At 40.4% G+C, this 14,512-nt stretch overlaps 2 protein-coding genes across 3 annotated transcripts in view; one reads left to right on the plus strand and one right to left on the minus strand.

Moving 5' to 3' along the window:
- Positions 1-2,050: 2,050 nt before the first annotated feature.
- On the minus strand, positions 2,051-10,819 carry TXNDC9 (thioredoxin domain containing 9). 2 transcript variants are annotated; one of them, XM_044433689.1, is made up of 6 exons: positions 10,614-10,819; positions 9,751-9,807; positions 7,194-7,389; positions 5,189-5,307; positions 4,218-4,472; positions 2,051-3,719 (listed from the first exon to the last, which is right to left on the minus strand). In XM_044433689.1, exons 2-6 carry the CDS (start codon positions 9,768-9,770, stop codon positions 3,605-3,607), a joined length of 705 nt encoding a protein of 234 aa, XP_044289624.1. In that variant the 5' UTR covers positions 9,771-9,807; positions 10,614-10,819; the 3' UTR covers positions 2,051-3,604. The 2 variants fall into 2 exon arrangements, with proteins under 2 accessions (XP_044289624.1, XP_044289632.1); XM_044433697.1 differs by lacking the exon at positions 9,751-9,807 and having other exon boundaries at positions 10,614-10,818.
- A 1,676-nt stretch (positions 10,820-12,495) lies between these two features.
- Positions 12,496-14,512, plus strand: part of EIF5B (eukaryotic translation initiation factor 5B) — a 36,951-nt gene continuing 34,934 nt past the window's right edge. The window contains exon 1 of the mRNA XM_044433781.1: positions 12,496-12,706. Coding sequence (XP_044289716.1) covers positions 12,672-12,706 — 35 coding nt within the window. The 5' untranslated portion in view covers positions 12,496-12,671. The remainder of the gene's footprint in view (positions 12,707-14,512) is intronic.

Raw genomic sequence — 14,512 nt, forward strand, 5'->3', positions numbered from 1 at the left:
AGGATGGAAATTCCTAAATTTCTCCATAATTCCTGCTTCTGTAGCTTGCTTCTTGCTTACACTTAACAGTGTAATAGTACATGTTGACCTTAATGTGAAAAGCATTTCTGATTATTACGTTTTCTCCAGAAACCTACTCTATATCACTTCACTAATTGGTTTACCACAAGTAGAGATCTAACAGATCTCAGGCAAAAAGTCCCCAGGCAAGTACTTTTCAGGAGGTTACGAAAGACCCACTCCAGCTACCTCTGCTTTTGGCAAAAGTGTGATCTCTAGCAGGGCAACCCAAAATAACCACCATCTTGCCTCACCTCTCTCAGCTGGGCTTCATTCCACTTGCAGAAAATAAAAATTCTGAAAAGGGTGAAGCTATAAAACCGGGCCAGTTGTCCTGCCTTAATAAACTCTAGAAATACATTGCTCAACCTTCTCGGAAGAAATAAAAGACTTCCCTATCCAATCAACTCTTTGGGTTCCTATCTCTAGAATCCCTTCACTATTTGCCTCCATGAGACAAGCAGGTAACCATATCCCATACTTATTTTTTGGCCTACTGGTTGCCACACACCTGACTTCAGAGTTAAGCCATGTTAGTCTTTTCCAAATATTAACAGTTGATTTTGAACTTCTTTTAAACAAAATCTGGCTCTAACCTGCAATCATTTCCTCTAAAGTTAAATGGTGTGTTCCTACACTTGCCTTGTATAAGGGAACTCTTACTACAGCATACTAGTCAACAGCTCTCTGAGGTTGGTCTTGCAAAAGTGAAAAAATGAGGTGGCGATTGTTGTTGTTAGTTGCAAAGTCGTGGCTGACCCATCATGACCCCTTGGACAACACTCCTCCAGGCCTTCCTGTCCTCCACCATCCTCCAGAGTCCACTTAAGCTCACACCAACTGCTTCAGTGACTCCATCTAGCCACCTCATCCTCTGCTGTCCCCTCCTCCTTTTGCCCTCAATTGTTCCCAGCATTAGGCTCTTCTCCAGGGAGTCCTTCCTTCTCATTAGGTGGCCAAAGTATTTGAGTTTCATCTTCAGGATCTGGCCTTCTAAAGAGCAGTCAGGGTTGATCTCCTCTAGGACTGACCGGTTTGATCGCCTTGCGGTCCAAGGGACTCGCAGGAGTCTCCTCCAGCACCACAATTCAAAGGCCTCAATCCTTCAGCGCTCAGCCTTCCTTATGGTCCAACTTTCACAGCCATACATTGCAACTGGGAAAACCATTGATTATATGCACTTTTGTTGGCAGGGTGATGTCTGCTTTTTAGTATCCTGTCTAGATTTGCCATAGCTTTCTTCCCATGGACCAAGCGTCTTTTAATTTCTTGGCTGCAGTCACCTTCTGTGATCTTGGAGCCCAGGTGATAGGTAAGTCTTATTCTTCATGTGGTGTTCCCTGGGATGCCTGTGGGAGAAGGTACTACTTACAACTGTGATTACCCTGTGTAGTTTGTGTCCATGTGAATTAACATGTTGCTCAAACATGCCCATTGATTTCAATGGGGAAAAATGCAAGTATCTGAGACTTCCATCCTTTGTCCTAATCTGGGTGCAAATCCCACTGAATCCCATGGTACTTCTGTAAACACACTATAGGAGTGCACTGTTAGTCCCCATCCAACTCATTTGTTGAAAGGTAAGGAGCAATGCCCATGTTGATGTGGTGTGCTACATACGTGAAGTCTATGGCAATTATCCAGTTCTATCCCCGTAGTCTGGCCCCGAGTCTTGTGGATACCAGACGCAAGTATGCTTTGTTGGTTGTGCCTGCACATTCACCAACTACCTGAAGGCCATGTTAGGGATTCACCATGTGTGCTCAGTTGATCCTTCAGTGTTCTCACTGTCCAAGGTGAGATAAACATTGAAGGCCTGTCTGCTCCAAATGGCCAAGTGGAGTGGATACATCTAAGATAGCTGCTTAATTTTTCAAAGCATATCTCATCCCTTTTCTGGCATTCTCATGCACCGTAGAACAAAGTTTAGCAGTATTACTAAGAGGTATAAAGCAAGTGCAAAGGAAGCCATCTCTGAAAGGACAAACACTTGAGAATTAGAATTCAACTTTATTTCGATTTACATGAACATTAAAAAAAAGAGAACAATATTGCTGACCAACTGTGCTAGAGTGCCAGATGGGTTTTGCATCTCTTATAGCACCTAGTAATTAGGATGTCAGAACATGAAGATTCTGCTTACCAACTCTACCTGTTTAGTAGATTTGCTCATACCCTTAAACGCTTTCTCCTTTCCTCCTGCCCTCAAGTCATTGTTTAGCTTATTTCCTCTCATTACCCCAACACTCTGTGGTTCTCACTTAAACCCGACTCCCTTAAACCTTAATCTTGTATATGTTTATCTTCTTTATGTAAATTGGTTTCCATCTAATAGAGGCAAGAAATGACTGAGACATAGCAGTGCATTGCACTGAGCCAAGGAGGGGAGAATTACCTGGGGAATATTTGTTTTGCTCATTCATTCTCTTACCTAAGCCATTTTCTTACCCCCTCAAGAATAAAAATGGGGAAAATAAAGCCAAAGCTTGCTTAAAGGGGAGTCAGGCACATCAAGACCACACCACTCCCTGGCTTTGATTATAGACTTTTAAAAAAGCAATCTGGCTCCATATTTACCTCAATTAGAAATTCAGAAGGATGGCTTTCCTTCTTAGATGAATAGCACCTATAAGTGCCATTGTTCCTTGTTCTGACAAAAGGCAGATACACTTCAAGAAGTAGCCAAATCATATATGTTAATGAGCACAGAGAAATTGATTCACCTACCAGCTAGACTGTCAGATTTTCAAGGGACATTTAAAATTCCAGGAAGGTAGAGCTCATTCAGAAAAATATACTTATTACTGAAGAACAACAGTGCAAGAAGTTGTATTAAACTGCATTCATTGCTTCAAGAGAGAAAAGCAATTGTTTTATCTGGCCTGTTCTCTAAACCACATTAAAAAAACTGCAAGCAAGATACATTTCAGTATAGTTTTTATGTGCTATTTACTGCTGATGTTGCTTTATCATGCAGTATACACAGTTGTTTCACTTACAGTGCAACCCTATGCACAGCTACTAGGAAGTTAATCCCATTGAGTCCAATAGGGGTTCCTCCCAGGTAAGTGTGTATAAGATTACAGCCCTAATTCTTTAAAGGAGGCTAAGATGTTTGTACAATATGCAGTGCAATGTAGTTAAGATAATGCCATACTCATGGCATTGGCAAGCAATGATTTTATTAATGTACCACTTCCAGAATAGTTTTATAACAATTCTTGACAGGAGTCCTTCATTAATATTGTGATGGTAAATAGTAGAAGGTACTAAAATTCAGTTTAAAAGGGTTACTTTTAAAATAATAGAATACTGAACATCATTTCTCATGTGACAAAGTTCAAAAGGGCTCAGATTTCTTGGCCTAGAAATGATCCCCCAGAGGAAAAAAATATTTACGATTTCTTTTTATGAGTTGTATAAAACTGTTTAGAAAATGAGCATTATGTGCAAATGTTTTGAAAACAAACAGCTGTATAAAAACATTCCTAGAAATGTACCAAGCTTAAAGAAAAGATGATTTACAAATATTTTATCATGACATCTAATCATCATCAGAATCTGAATCATATTTCTTTCCTCTGATTGTTTTCTTATCCAGCTTTGTGAAGGTGGTTCCAAACTTCTGGCTCTGGAAAGGTGGATCCATTAAGTTGCCACTAAAAAAAGGAAAAAGGTAAAGTAAATGCATAGTTGAGGCAATAGCTGCCTGAAACAGTTTATATGGTACTATTGGTAAAACATAAGTCCAAAGTCAAGTCTAAGAAATGTTTCCTGAAGCCAAGAAGCAGCACTCTTGATGGTTACAGCAAAAGAGACCCATCCCCTACTTCCTGAAACCTGCATCAGGAGCCCAGGATAAGTTCAATCCTGATGAATTAAACATGCAGTCTATAGAATTTTATCTGTTCAGTACTATCCTCTAACTCCTTGCATATCTTCAGATAAGAAAATCTGCAGGAACTTCTATGAAAGGCAATTTTGACAAAATGAGCTGTGAACAGAACAAGTCATTTTAAATCAGTTGAACAAATGGAAGCTAATGCTCAATATTTGACAGGCATTCTGCTGCCTTGAAAGAAAGATTCTGTTCTTCACTTACTATGTGTTTTAGAACATTAATGTTTTATTATTTTTATAAAGATAATTTTAGTTACCTGTACTTGATTATGTCTGCACATCCTAATCTCCATTCTAAAGTCTCTGTGGTAAAGTCATCTGTATTACCAAGATCAGTAAAGCCAACAACATAATCCTGTGTTTTCCCATCTTTTACAAGTGCCAGTGTAGGAATTACTTTGATGCGAAGTCTCTCACACAGAAATGGAGATTTTTCAGCATTTAACTTGATAAACTTGGTTTCAATGTGTTTTTTTGCAAGAATGCTTAAATGTTTGTCTAATATTAAGCATCTGAGGAAGAAACAAATAAAAAATAACAGTTTACAGTGACAAAATGCAGATATAAAGTCTTACCTTGCCTCCTACTTCAGATAAGTATTTGATCACAACATTTATATGCCATGTGTTAGTAACTCGATTATATCAATACAAATATTAAAGTCAGCATGTATTTGTAGGAGCAAATATATAATTTTACTCTTGTACTTCCTTTCCCTTGACACTAATAACTAGATCTGAAGGTTAGCCAAAATCTCCCAAATCTTTATACATATTATTTTATAGGTATAACCTATGCAGCCTATCCTTGAAATACTGTACTTAACTTGTACTGTGATCACAATCCTATGCACAGTTACCATGATAAAAGTCCAAGTGAACAATGAGAGTTGCATCCCAAATAGGCACGCAGCATTAGGCTTATCTCATCAGACCCAAGCAAGCAGACAGTAGTGGATACTGCAGTACTGGATAATTCAGGATACTGCAAGTGTGCTGTATTTTCACTAAGCCAAGGAAAGAGTAATCAGCAAACAAGGCTCTTAATATGCATGGGCCAACAGTTAGGAAAATTTAAGAGGTCTGTTACTAACAAAAGACGCATTAGACCCATGAATTAGTTTTAGTACATCTAGGAAGACAGACTTTCCACAGATTTTCTGATTTCAGTAATTGATCCATTTAACAAGGTTTTTTGTATTATAAAATCCTACAGGGACTATACTTACCTGAAAGTTGTATCTTTGTAAAAGTGACAGACCACATTTTTGCTCCCTTTCACTTCTTGAAAAAAATCTTTCTCACTAGGGATTTCCCGGTATTCCCCATGTCCTTTTGATAGCCATTCCTGTGTATGAGAATACAAAATGTTAGCACAATGTTTCTTGGTAGCGCTTATGACACTAAGAGAGAGAATACTTCCTTGACTTCTTATAAAACATCAGGAGTACTTTTAATTCTGCCATAACAAGGCTATCTTTCGGATCCTAATGAATCTGAAGTCAATTTTAAATCTCACTTCTTTTCCTTGCTGTATGTATTACTTGCTCAAGAAAGATTGTGGAAATTTTTAACTTTCCTAACATCAGCTTCGTTGCCAATTCGTAATCAAATCTGGCATACTTTTAAATAAAGGGGTAGCAGTAACAGTTAAGCTGAACAATAATTGGTATGAAGCTTGCATTCTAAAGCAGATATATTCATAGCCACTACTGACCTTTATGATGAAGTTAATTTCCAGTACAATCCTGTGCATTTTTATTTGGAAATAAGTGTTAATTTGTTCAGTGTGCTTTAATTCCAGAAACATGTATATACAGGATTTCAGTTTTCATGTATTAAATTAATCTTATCAGATATTAAGATGTCTAATTCTCAATGAGTCACGGACCACCTATGCACTAAATTACAGTTTTCAAGCTAATTCTGACATATATTAACCAGTTTTAGAAACATTTTGTGCCTCCCATTTTAGAAAACAGACAGAATTTGTTCAATACCTTTCTATACTGCCCAAAAGCCAAATCTCTGGGCAGGTGACATAACATTTTCAGACTTTACTAGTAACTGGAGCTATTTCAGGCTATGCTTACAAAGTTTTGTGTGGTACCTTCAACACTTCACTTTTCATTTTTCATGGATGACAAACTGTTTCATTTTGGACTTGCTTTTCAAGTCATATCTTATATAGCTCTATGTGCGTGCGCATGTGTAATTCAAGCTTTCATGCATAAGTTCCTTTATAATTTTGATATTTCTAGTAAGTCAATCAGTTCCATAACATCCTGTTTTGGTGTATAAAGCTGTTCTCTAACTAAGTACTTGAAACTACTGGGGTGGCAGGAATGTTCAAGGTCCCAAGTGCTCTTGGTTACAGGTTTGTAAGCTTCAGCAAACTGAGTACCACAATGGTTATGTGGCATATTCTATGAAAATTTATCTGGAACTAAAGGTAAAGGTTTCCCCTTAACATTAAAGTCCAGTCACGTCTGACTCTAGGGGCGGTGCTAATCTCCATTTCCTGGCCAAGGGAGCCAGCATTTGTCTGCAGACAGTTTTCGTGGTCATGTGGCCAGCATGACTAAACACCAAAGTGCATGGAATGCAGTTACCTTCCCACCAAAGTGGTATCTTTTTATCTACTTGCATTTGCATGCTTTTGAACTGAAAGGTTGGCAGGAGCTGGGGCAGAGCAACAGGAACTCACCCTGTTGTGCAGACTCGAACTGGAGAATTCGATCAACCAGCCTAGCAGCACAGCAGTTTAAACCACTGTGCCACCTGCATCCCTTTATTTGGAACTACATCCCACTTAACTGGGCTCCCTTCCAAATTGATAGGATTTGCAATCCCATTAATATTTACCCTTCCACTGAACTGTATTAAGACACTTCAAGTTACATATATTAAGCTGCCATCTTAAATACACCTACTTGGGAGCAAGCCCCATTGAATTCAGCAGAATTTAGTTTTGAATAAACATGAATAGGAGCAAGTTGCATAGGTGTGACATACTTAAAAACTTGCTTCATCCATAAGCTTATTTTGTAGCATGAAGCAAGCTACTATCCTAATCTGCAATATGAGAATGATATTATATTCATTAGCCTATTATACAGGGCTCAGCTGTTGTCAAAGTTATGGATTTAATAATATGAAGAACTTTGCATGTTTAAAATATACTTAAACATATATTAAAAAATGTAGCTTTTTATAATACTACAAGGAGGTTACTTGTTTCTGCTGCTGGGCTTTCTTCAATGCCTGGAGTCTTCTTTGCTTTACAAGTTCTAGTTCATCATCATCCATCTGGTCCAGTTTTTGTATCTCTGCATCAAGCTGTTCTTCTACAATCTTGGCTGTTTGAAGCATTTGAGACTCCAGAGCTTTTGAAAACATTTCAGCTGAAGTATCAGCAGCCATCTTCCACCTATGTATGTAGCAGACACATTAAACCTTAAAATCACCTTTGAATCAGAACCTGATGCCATAAAGTGACATTTATTGGAACTACATTTCCATGCAGTTATATTCTTGAGATATCAATGGGACCTTCAAATATGCACACAAATTCAGCATGGCAATCGAAAAGTTAAATTCACAGAGCAGCAATTACATTTTTGTCTGAGCCTCTAGGAATATTACCTACTGGTTTGAATGACAAATGCATTTCTTAGGCAGTATCTGTTCTGGAGTTTCTATCATTTGTGAGGGAACACTGTGCCAGTATTTCTTTAAAACTCAACTGCTGCTCTCTGGGCACACATAAAAAATACAGTGCAGCACAATACAGTTTATAACATGACCAAGTGCCACATGCCAATGCATACTGTTTTAATTTTGGAACAAGTAGAAATAGTAAAGATAATATATATATTATTCTTTGTATTTACAGCACAAGCATATGCCAAACTATTTCAAGCTGTTTTATAAAAAGAATTTGGTAACTGCATATTCATCTTTGTAGCTGTACAAAAATGCAGGTTTAAAAATAATTTTTGTGATTCACAATTGCACAGCTCTGTATGTATGCGGTGAAAAATAGGCTGCTACCTGTAAATTCCATCAAAATCAATGCAAGGAAATAGTAGGGAAGAGAAGGAGGAAAGAGGGGTATGTGGGAAAACAAAACAGGCTATATGCTTTAAAGTCTTTCGTACCAGTAAAAATTATTATACTGCTTCACTGGAAAACGTATTACTTGATAAAGCACAGAAACCATAATTACTCCAAAAGTTGTCATAAAAACAGTTTGCAGTAAAATAGAATATTGAATAAGAAATAGCATCAGGAAAATGGGTTAGGGAGTCTGCTGAGCAAGTCAGCCAGAAATTACATTCCAGAATAAAACACTAGTGTAGACTGCAACTCAGAGGATAAAACTTGGGCAACCATCATCTAAAGTAACACTTTCTGGAATGTGTGTACTTTATGGGAAGGTAGAGTAGAATACATGATTTCAAAACTGTATGTGTAAGATCAGATCCCATATATTTTGGCATGGAACAGTTTGTTTCTGAATTCTCAGTTATTAAGGCCCTGAGTTTTTTTAAAAAATCTATCTAGATTAATTGTATTATGTGAATCAGTTAATTCTGCAAAAACAAAACTGTATTTCTGAAGAATAAAGCATACAATGGTTTTGACCCTGAAATTAACTTAAGGAGTTCTTAGACATTGTCTAAGGGGTCACAAGATAGTTGGGATTCCCTCCTTCAGGACTGGATGGCAGCCTTGGAAAAGGGAGCTGGAGAGCCAACAGCCTTCCCTGCCCCTTTGTAGCTGCCACAGAAAAAACTGCACCAGTTGCCCTCTGAGGCTGAAAAAGTGAATTGGAGAGGGGAAAACCTTCTGCTGGGCAGGAAGGAGATCAGAATCCTGAAGCCTCTTCTGCTCCTCTTTCTCCCTCTCCAAATTGCTTTCACTGGATGGGCAAAAAGGATCATCTAGCAAAAAATGCAGGGCAGTAGGATAGAGATAAAGATCACGTCTAGCACTCCTCCTGCAAATACTGGATGAATGGATGCATGTGAATCCAGAGCATGATCAGCAGGATGGTGCCGTTAAGGAAGTTAACAGAAGTTTCCTTTCCCTTTCCTTCCTGAAGCAGCCCCCCTCAATGCCCCATCCCATACTCTTCAAGGGTGTCTCTCAGCTCCCCAGTGTATGGAAAGGCTTTTCAAGGTTCACAGGAGACTGCAAGTGCAGGAAAGAGGGAACAAGAAACTTTCACTGGTTTTCAGATGGTTTATCTTTTTACTTACTGACATTTACATTCACTTAAATACAATAAAACCCCCAAGCAGTGAACATACAGCTATTGATAATTTAGTTTTAAGATACTCAGTTTATCTATACACGTGCACCAACAGAATCACTTACCACTTTTATTGTAATTACATGAAGTTGCAACAGCAGAAGAAATCTCTTTTATAAGATGATGCTGTCATCTAAGTTTTCATAAATACTCATATGGGAAATGTTTACAAGAACTATCATGAAAGGAAGAACAAGGCTCATTCCATTGACTGGCCAAGCCCATTTCCATCTGGCTTTTCTTCTCTTGGATTCCCTTAGTCCCCACCCATTTTGCAGCTCAAAACATCAATTCACTAATCTTAAAAAACTTGCAAGATGCATTTATATTTTATAAGATGTCTTTAAAATATATAGTTTTATTCCAATGAGATAGTGAGGCACATTTTCATCTAGTTTGTCTCCTCCCTGCTGCTGTCCGCAATCAAAACATCCTACAGAAGAGGAAGAACAAAAGAATACCCCTTCTGCTCACCTGCTTTGATTCATTTGCATTTCAGTATTTCTTTTCTTACTTTGATTTTTTCCAAATCTTTGTTTTCAGAAAATACAATAGAAAGAAAGGGGGTATATAGAAAAAAAGCCAAGGGTCATTCCAAAAATTTAAACCCATTTACAATAAACAAAGGTCAGTATCAACCACTTTCCCATCCAACCCATTCCATTCTCAATCATATATTTATTCAGCCTATATAGTTATAAAACATAACATTGCTTTGATAATGAATAGTAATCATAACATTTATAAGAATTTTTAACATTATTTTGATTTTTTTGTGAAAAGATACCAGCTACTAAACTATAAAATTATATCTGCATTGTTTTTAAGGCCAGAACATTATTTGTGGAATCCAAAGTAAAATAGTTTAACTTGTCAACCTTACTTCACTTTGAATTTAATGATAATAGCATATACTCTACATTTTACTATGGAAGCCTTAAAAATGCATGATAATCCGCAACAGCAGAATAATTTTTAGCCCACTCTTCAGCCAAAGAAGCTCCCAGAGCAACTTAAATACGATCAACAAACAAGATTGTTAACGGTGACTTGCAGCCAGGGCAGATGTTCTACGCTTCTAACATTCGCTGTGTTAGCTGCGCGACAAGCAGAATCTGCTGAATCTCCGCCTGAAAAACGCTGGCCTATCAAGGTTTGTGAGGAGCTCCAAAGCAGGATCTGCTCCGCCAAGAATACATCCTACTCAGGCAAGGGGAACAGACAGCCACCCAAATCTAATCTCCGCTCTAACAGAATCCGAACGTATATGCGTGGTAAATACCATTTATTTGTACCGCCCTTGCAACCAACCGGCGGTGGTCGATCCCGACACTCACCGCAGAAGAGCCGAAGAGCACAGACTGAACGCCCCGGAACCTTAGAGAACAGGAAAATCCCCTTCCTCCTCGCCGCCGCCCCAGTTTCGTTCACGGGTGGACTGCCGCTCTTCGTTCCGCCGCCGGGAAGGTGGACGAACTCCACGACCGGCTACAGGGTTACGCTCGCGTCTTTGTTGGTGTATGACGCATTAGGAAGGCGTTCTTTCGACTCAGGAATTAGTCGTCTCGGTCGCGTTTTGCACATGCGCAGTGCAGCGACACATGCTCAATCATTTTCTTGCTTACAGCCTTGGTTCTGTGGGTAACGCTGGGAGGCGCTAGATTGGGGATTTTATTGAGGAAGTGCCGTATCGCGTCTTCTTGGGTTTAAGCGGCTAACCACGATTTCTTTGAAGTACACTACGAGGGCCAGAATGCATCGGGCTACGTACTTGTACGTCATGGCTAACCGCGTGCTAGTCCCGCCCAGAAACTACAAGGCCCAGAATACTCTGCTCTTTGAGCGGAAAACGTGCGGGAGGGGGCGGAAAGGGATTTTGGATTATTACTTCCCATCCGATGGACCGCTCTTGAGGCTGACTTCTGAGTAAACACGAGTATGATTCGGTTGTTAGCCACTTTATGGTCCAACCAAAAATCACTAAAATGTAATTTTTTTGGTCGACCTAATAAATATTTGAAAATAATACGCAGTTTGGATTTTTTTACACGATTTGGAGTAGAAGACTATAGATACTTTTAATTGTTCTACTGTTTAATCGTGTCAGTGCGACTAAGCAAAATACAATTATTGCTGTATTATAACATAAATTTACTGATTGCCTGAGGGTGTCAACTTGCTGTATTATGTTTCCTGGTTTGCAGTTTCCTACTGCAGCAGTTAAATATAAGAAATGAATTACAAATGAGGCCATCCAAATAGGGCCAGGTTATCTGAAGGATGCCTCACCCCATATGTACCTACCCAGACCCTGCAGTCATATATGGGGGTCCTCGGGAAGCCCCTTCCAAAGGAAATGAGGTGGATGTTTGCCAGAAGGGAGGCCTTTTTGATTGTGGTGCCCTGGCTATGGAATGAGCTGAAGAGGTGCACCTGATGCCAACTCTTTTTTTCATTACATGGTGAAGATCTTTTTATTTTCCCTGCATTTTAATAGTTTAACCTTTTAACTTTATTTTTAATATTGCATTTTATCCTATACTGCTATGCTACTATGCTGATTCAATTGTTATTATGATTTTATTTTGATTTTTAACTGCTTGGACAACCTCGGCTAAAAATGTAGTGCAGGAAGGCACAAATATGGTAGAATTATTTCAGCAATATAATGAGGGCACCTGGGATCTTGCTACTGCAAGATGTGCTGCGAGTCATCAATTCAGATAGCTTTCAAAGTGGATTAGACAACTACATGAAGAACAAGCAACTAAGAGTCCTGTGGTAGTTTAAAGGCCAACAAATGAATGTCTTAGAGAAGCTTTCGTGGACACTGCCTACTTCATCAGCTGTATGAAGTGTGTTAACCTTAAAAAGACATTACAGTTACAGGTGTGGTTGGCGGAATAAACCATGTAGCCGGAGGGAAGCGGAATGCAAGAAGTACGGATACTGAACTCGAAGGCTACCCAGCAACATGCCAGCGGGCCCCCTCTCATGTTACGTCCATGCTCGCACCACGCCCACAAACCCTCCCGACCATGCTCAAGTCTATGTCTCCGGTTTCTGTTTCCTGAGATTGCCGCCGATGCAGGTTTCTGTTTCCTGAGCTTGCCGCCGATGCTGCTGTTCTCCCTCCGTCCAGAGGCGGCGATCGCGATCGAAACCAGACTCGGCCCGGCAAGCCGCTCCGCCTCGTTCCCAGGCGCTCGGACGCTATGCGCGCCGTGCGCTGAGAGGGAGAGGGGAAGCGCCTGCGCACGTCAGCCTGCCAGTGGTATCGTGTCGGCCTCTCTTACCCCATATGTGCCCAGGCGCGTGTGGATGTGGCTGGCTGGGCCCTGCGCAAGGAGAGAGACCTCGACCTCGACCTCTGAGAGACGGTCACGAGCGCGGCCATGGGCAAGAAGCAGAAAAGCAAGGGCGAGGAAAGGTACTCGCGGCGCGGCGCTGGGCTTGGGGCGGACAGGAAAAGATGAGGCAGCCCGGCCGTGAGGAGGTCGAGAGGAGGCTCTGAGCTTCCTCCTCCGCCTCCTTCTGAACGCTGAGTCAGGCTTCCCTGAGAGACCCCCACCCGCCGCCGCCGCCGCCGCTTCTCCTTATTCCTCAGTCAGGAATTTTAGGTGGCGACTCTCTCAGCTTCGAGTCTTTCGGAATACCACACGTGGCAGCCCCAGTTGTACATTCTGCTCGCTCTCCTATATCTTTTGGAAACTTTCCCCTTTTGCTGCCCCTACAAGTGGAGGGCGGTGGAGAGAGTCCTCCTGAAAGCCTTCATGTTGACCTCTGCGGACAGGCTGGCTTAGGGGCGGAAGCTTTGGGGCTTCTTGAGTGCCTGCGCATACTTGTCGGTTCTCACTTGTTTCGCCAAGATGCCTAGTTAGTAATAGACTTCTCACAATTACTTTAAGGTGTGTGAGCTTCCTGTGCATGTCCATAGTAAGCTGTCTTGTCCGAGTTGTTCTTCCAGTTAGGAGGGAGAAAGCTATTTTAAATGCCTTGCCAGACCTGTGAGCAGCCTCAGCTGCAGTGAAAACCAAAGCCCGGTTTGCAAAAAGAATTGACAGTGGCTTAATCAAATGTAGGCCCTTCTTGGAAATCTGGCATGGTAAACTTATTAAGCTAAACCACAGAATTCCAGATGTGGCCCATTCATCCATCGCAAAGGTAATAAAAAAAATACCATTAGATTTCCTTGAAATGTCACACAAGTGGTACATTTGTTGTAAGGAACAATTCCCTGCTAAAATACCTTTCATGTTCTGAGCTGTAGGGATAGGGGGCTATGGAGCAGCTTGTCCTGGGGCTCCCTCCCTCAGCTCCTGTGCCAAGGATATTTTGGCATTGACACAGTGTTCCCAGAGCCTGACACATGCTTAGGGTCTTCCAGGGATTGTGGTGGGACCCCATTGTACTTGCCCCATGCCCCATAAGCCTTCTGGATAGCCTAATTTCTGTAGGTTTATTGCAGTTATTAGTCACTATTCAGTGGAGAGGAACTGCTGACTTTGTGATATATCTGTGCTAAAAGCTACGGGTTAGAACTAGGAAGTAACAATTACAATATGTGATCCAGCTGTTGGCCAATTTGTCAATATTGTGAATGTGACTTAGATCTGAAACCTGATTAAACAAGCTGGTATGTGACTGCAGTAGGGGAAGGTGGAGAAGGGGCTAAAGTACTGTGAAATAGGAAATTTTGGGGTGCTCATTATTTGCAAGCTGACTGCAATAGGACAGTACAATATTTTTTTAAAAGTAACTGCTGGTTAACATGCCATTTCTATTTAGATAATGTGATGCTGGAAGGGAAAAAAGGATTTTTTGTGGGGGAAGTTACATGTGACACACAGACAGAACTGATATTAATAGGGTATTTATTTGTTGGTACATTCAAGCCTTCCTTAGTTCAGCTCAAGATTTTTGATCTCCAGATTTTTTGGCCTACAGTGCTCATCATCCCTTATCACTGGCTATACATATTGGACTTCATGAATGCTGTAGTCCAAAATATCTGGTAGGCCATAAGTTTCCCACCCCTGACTTAGTCCTTTAAGAACACTAAATAACTATGTATAATTTAGTACTCAATAGTATTGTTTGCTATGTGTGTCAGTATTTAATTTTTATTCAGACAATTATTACAGATGTACCAAGTATTAGACATGGCATAGATCAGGGGTCCTCAAGCTTTTTTCACCAGGGGGCCAGTTGAAAGGTGCCAGTGCTGCATGTGGGC

This window comes from Varanus komodoensis, unplaced genomic scaffold (genome assembly GCF_004798865.1).
Source record: "Varanus komodoensis strain SLA01 unplaced genomic scaffold, ASM479886v1 scaffold1, whole genome shotgun sequence".
Lineage (NCBI taxonomy): Eukaryota > Metazoa > Chordata > Lepidosauria > Squamata > Varanidae > Varanus > Varanus komodoensis.